We start from the raw sequence: 6054 nt of genomic DNA on the forward strand, positions 1-6054 counted from the left end.
ATTATGTTCATTTTTCATCTTTATGCTATGACCCAATTTTACATAAAGTGACCAATTTAAAAAACAGATGTTTTTTCTGTACATTTGGTACCACATCTGGTCCCTACGTACCTCATTCTTCTTTAGTATTATATACTTCTTATCAACTTTTCTCCCTTCAGCAATCCCTTAATAAATTGGTGTTTTAGTGGTTGTATAAGGCACGTAAGTTATACCTGGACCCATTTTTATTTTACAGCTATACTTCTGCCAAATATTTTCTAATGGTAAAAATGAGTGATATCTGCAGAAAACTACAAAGAAATACCTATTTTATAGCCGGTCCTAGTGTAGTAGAATTTCTTAAGAAATGTGCGCAATCTCATTTAATGAAATAATAGCTTCCTTTGCCTTCTTTTTCTTTTCACTTTTCAGTCTAGAACCTTCCTCTCTAATTACTACCGAGATCATAATGTGGAACTGTCCAAACTGCTACACAGACTGGGGCAGCCTCTCCCATCATGGCTGAGACAGGAGCTACAAAAAGTGAGATAGCACTGGAGAGAAGAACCAAGGCTCCCAAGATACTGACTTTTACTATGAAACAGAAAAACAAACCCCCCCATCTTTTATCCCCTTAATGCACTTGTGACTGTCAACAGAGGATCGTGTGAATAAATCTCCTTCTATCTTTTTCATAAAATGAAAACTTATATATGCACTCATTGGCAATTACTAGCATCAATCCCTGTGTGACTTTTGAGAAATAATGTGGGGTTTTGTGGCATTACCCAGTTTCCAATGTAGGGATCATAACACAGCCCAGTTCCTCTGTTGACCATAAGGTTTCAGAAACTGTGTTTGACTGAGAACACTGATTATATGCAGAGACAAATTAGAATCTTGAGGAAAAGATAAGGACTGAGATATCTGTAAATGAGGCTAGTAGTAACCCAATATCTGAATTAAGGGCTTACATTTTCCCTTGCTAATTTAAAAACAATTTTGATTTTGTTATGAAATTATAAGTATAACCCTATGCTCTTATTTTGAGCAGTTATTACGTATTATATTTAGCCCACACATGTTTTCCTCTGTTACTCCTCTTTATGAATTTCTTTGACTTGCTAAAGAAGTTGCAAAGTTGTAACCTTCCACATTTTTGGTCTGTTTTCCTCTTATAGGAGGAGACTATCTGAAAATTTCCATATTCACTGACAATAGTATTTTATCTGGCAAGCATGCCATTCTCAGTGAATTTTGCATTATGGTTCCAACAGCGGCTATCAGAGATTTGGGGGGAAAATGAATGAGAAAGTGCATACTTTGCATAATATTAACTACTGTGTGTAAGGCCATCTTTCCATGGGTAAAAATCTTACCATACTATTAATCTAGGTATTTCCACCTTGACAATAATGTAGTATTTATATATTTTTTCACTATCCACAGAAGAAAAAAAACTTTACTGATAAGACATGGAATGAAAATACCAGTATGTGTTTACAGGTAGAGAGAGGCACTTGTGCCTTTTATGTAGTACATGTCAATCGTTTAAAGCATGGACTTTTGTATGTGTCAGTATGTATACTAATGCAGAATATTATGTTTTTAATGCCTATTTAACAGAAGAAATGTAATCTAAAGCTTACCTCTTTAAACACCATGAATTCTCTAAATTAAACCATATCTCTCATCCATGCCATCCAAAAATTAATTTCTAGAGAAGAAGTGATGCTCTTCCTGTCTTAGAGTTATAGGTTACTCTCCCATTTGGAGGATTTTTGTCTCATTTGTCAATGAAGGTATGTTAAAGGTTTGTTAATCTTTTCCGTGATACATGAATGTAAAATTTCAGCAGAACAGTAAATCAAAGTGGGTTTGGTAGCATTACCTATCAATCCATCCTTCCTCCAGAGTAATTTTTCTATAGGCTATAAATAATATTACTTTCTCCTATAATTTGAGCAGTTATGCTTGACATAATTCAGTGTCTTCAAAGGAAACTGAAGATCATCGTTTCTGTTTATTTGTTGTTTGTGGTTTTAAGCAAACAATTCAAGTATGATCTAAAAGAGAATCAAGAAACAGGATTCACCTTTGGCTCTATACTTCATTAAGATGTTTGTTTTCCTGTTGTTTTCCCACTGCATCTAAAGGCTCTTGATCTTTTTCAGAAAATGTTAAGATTTTTCTTGGGTATGAATTGATACAAATCACAAAACTGTTGCTTTTGCTGTTCTTTGTTCAGTGTGAGACTCAGTTTCTCCACCTTATTGTTACTTAGGTGAGCATGTGCTTGATAGCATTCCATTAAAGCACACTAAAATCGTAAGAATTGTGTATTTAGAACTCTAACTTTTGATTTATTTGTTCACTAGTTTCCTCCAGTTACATTCTAATTTTTTCTTTCGTGAAGTAGAGATTAACATTTTTTTCCCAAGTGGGAAAAAAGAGATATTTGTAGAAAAGAGGGGAGATACTTTTCATATTGAGTAAAATTCATATAATTCAAAGTCCACCTAATCACCAGATTTTTTTAAATGTAACTAATTTTCTGCATTTTCTTATTTTTTCTAAATAATGCATATAGTATCATTCACCTACCTACAAATAGCTGGGAGCAAAATTCCCACAAATTCAACTAGTCTTTTCTTCCCTGGTTCATTTCAATCAGTATGCACATTTTTCTTACTAAGATTGACAGTGAAGACAACAAAACAAATTTTAATTATGTAATTCAACTCTTACAGTAAACTACTTAAAGGGACTCTGGGCTATGAGAAGATTATAATAAATCTGGAAAATTTTTAGTTTTAAGAATATCTTGGTTTTCCCAATTTTTACCCACTGGCTACGTCAGAACTATTGACTCAATATTTAGCATAGGTAATAGTTTAACTCTAAATAAATTATCTTTCATGGTCTTGAATGACATACTTTTTAAAATTTTAAAGAACTTCCTAAAACCTTTAAACAAGCCAATATTTCTCCTCTTTCCTTCTTTTTCTTTATTCCAACTGTCTAACTTACAAATATAATCATTGATTACATTAATAAAGGTAAGGCACAATATTTGATTATAACCCTATATCAAAATATATTAATATATGCTTTTCAAATACCAGCCTCTAAAAATTATATTACGAATCTCATACAAAAACAAATTTTGTTTGTTTTTAACAATGGCCTCAAAACAATTAAATAAGCAACAAAGAAGAATGCTAGTGAGAAAAGTTTATACTCCTTCTAACACTGTATTTTTTTTCTACAAAAAAAGGTAGTTCTTCATCCAATAAGAGATTTTATTTGCCTTGATTTCAACAAACCCGTTCACATATCCCTAATGGAGTTTTTGTTCTTCTATCTCACTGTTTTAATATGATATAAAGTGACCTGCTTACCATGAGTGTCGATTTATTTTTAATTATGCAAACAATTTACACTTGAATAATATCTTACAAGCCTGCTTTTGGTGGCTAGATAAGATATTAACCATTTGCTTGATGGAGGTCCCTCAAAAACAATGCTGGCCAATGATTTCAAAAAGAAAAAAAATCAAAGAGTCGTCTTGCATATAGGATTTTACTTCAACTGTAGGAACACAGCTTGGCCATAGGTACATATGTTTGTTCAGTATATGTATATATATGCAAATGAATATTTTCTTGTGTGAGCCAGTGAGGTGGTTGGGGAGAACATAAAGAGAACTCTGCTTTTACTGAAATTGTTAAATAACTGATGTAGTACATGCATAACATATCTTCGGTTCTCACTTCTTCAGAATAAATATTACTGCTGGTATGGCCACTAGAGTAATGTTGTTTCTCCTCTAAAATCCAAGGTTTTCACCCATAGATGAATCTATTTCCTTCCCTTTGACTTGGTTTGCTCTATACATGTTCCCTAAATTCCAAACATATAACAAGTGTAACCAGGAAATTATGAGAGGGGACTTTGGGTATCTGGGTTCACATCCCAGTTCTGCCTCAGGCAAGCTATGTGGCCTCGGACAATTTGTGGAACTTCCCTGAGTCACAGTTTCCTTTTTTGTAAAATAGAGACAATAAAGTATTACTCACTGGGTCACTGTAAACATTAAATGAGAATATATTTAGACAACTTAGCCCATTGCCTTATGTGGTTGTGCTGGAACATGTTTGTTACAGAAATAACGTATAATATGCAAACCACTATATCTTTTTTCATCAGACAAGAATATGTTTTTCTATTCCCTTTATTAATAAAACATATATATCTTAAACATATAATTAACTGTATTTGGTTAAAATGAGAAACTGTCTTCACCATCATCATTCAAAAATAAATTTCGCATGACTCCCTGCTATTGTTCTGATCAACAGTCAGAGAAAAATCATTCCAGCTCAGTCCCTTCTATTGAAGTCTCTTTGTCCCTTTCCTCCTACCTACTTAATCCTCAGTTTATCTAGTAGAATACCTTCCCCTTATCTCTCTTTATATCTCTCTCTTCAAATTTTTTGCAACCCAACAGATCCTCTATCAGGAATATCAGGTCTAGAGGTACAACTCCCTCAAAGGAAAGTCATAAAATTTAATGAAGAGATATATGTAATAACAAATCAATGCTTAAAGATACTAGATAGTTAAAAATTACAAGAAAATTTATCTGAATTCTCTACGAGTCTTTATTTCCAACTTCACCTCTTGTGATAAGATCTCCTTCCCACAAATGAAGCACTCTATTATATAATATATTGTTTCCTATTATATTTATTAATACCAAATATTATTTTTGTTGCATTTTTCATTGCAAATGTCTGGTATTTCAGGCCCCCAATAAGACATTTATATAAATAGTTAATTTCCATTCAAAACTATTATACTGTTTCTCATATTTTATTTAATACAATATGTCTAAAATATTATTTCAACATGAAATCAATTAAAAATTATTAATGAGATTTTTATACCCTTGTGGTCATACTGAACCTTCAAAATCTAATTTGTATTTCACCCGTAGAGCACATAACAATTTTGGACTTGCCACATTCCAAGTGCTTGATAGCCACATGGGGCTAGAGGTTTCTATGTTGGACAGCACAGTTCTAATCTCTATTCTCTCCATCTACTTGTTTTTGATCACCTCCTATTCACCCCAATGGTGAGAGCTGAATTCTTGCCCTACAGTTATCAGGGGATGCCAAACACACAACTCCCAATACTGAAGAGGTGGGATCAACAGCGGTTTATTTTTACATATACTCAACAGCCTGGGAAGAGGACATTGCACACCATGCCAGATGCCAAAGGGGCTGCACTTGGGAAGAAATGAATAACCAGGGCCGTGAGAGACAAGCTTTGTAGCACACAAGAGGTCAAGGTGGCCCTTGGTTCCCGCAAGAACATGTAATTGGCTAGTTTGAGTAATTCTCAGGCTGGCAGAGAACTGAAACCCACTTTCAGGGACAAGCAGAAACTGTACCTGATCCACTTGATAAGGACAAGTTTTGGCTAGGGTACCTTGCCCACAGAAGCAGAAAGGAGGCAGACTTTGTGGGTAGGCCATTTAAGATCATCCCAATTTTCCAGATGTCAACAAAGTATGAAATATTGAGTCAATCTAGACTTCACACCATACCTCTAACCACTGTTTTACTACAGGCTCTCCTTATCTCTCCTAGAATTTTGTCACACACTCTGACCTGGAGCTGTCATTTCTCTCTAAATCATACACCACCTAATGTTGGAATGGTCTTTATAACTTGTAAATAGGATCAAACTATTCTTTACCTTAGAAAACCTTCAAATGTTCCCCAAATGTAAAGGACAATATGCAAACTCCAATATATATTCCATGAAGTTCCTTTATGATCTGTGATTTTGTCTACCTGGCCATTCTTATTTCACAATCTTTAAAACTACATTCCAAATTCTAGTAACAATCACCTATTTACAATTCTCCAATTACCTCATGATTTTTACATCTCTAGGTCTTTGTACATGCTGCTGCCTAGAACACTTGAATTGGCATTGCTAATTCACTAACACAGTACCACTTTGAATTTCAAGCAACCTGGCTGTGTAAGTCCCTTC

At 34.0% G+C, this 6054-nt stretch overlaps 1 protein-coding gene across 1 annotated transcript in view; it reads left to right on the forward strand.

Annotated features, from left to right (window-relative positions):
* Positions 1-534, forward strand: part of LOC116754256 (bifunctional heparan sulfate N-deacetylase/N-sulfotransferase 4-like) — a 254802-nt gene extending 254268 nt beyond the window's left edge. Inside the window, 1 exon segment of the mRNA XM_032632724.1 lies at positions 415-534. Within this exon segment, the coding sequence (XP_032488615.1) occupies positions 415-534 (120 nt within the window).
* The last annotated feature ends 5520 nt before the right edge of the window (positions 535-6054 follow it).

Source organism: Phocoena sinus, chromosome 5 (genome assembly GCF_008692025.1).
Source record: "Phocoena sinus isolate mPhoSin1 chromosome 5, mPhoSin1.pri, whole genome shotgun sequence".
Classification (NCBI taxonomy): domain Eukaryota; kingdom Metazoa; phylum Chordata; class Mammalia; order Artiodactyla; family Phocoenidae; genus Phocoena; species Phocoena sinus.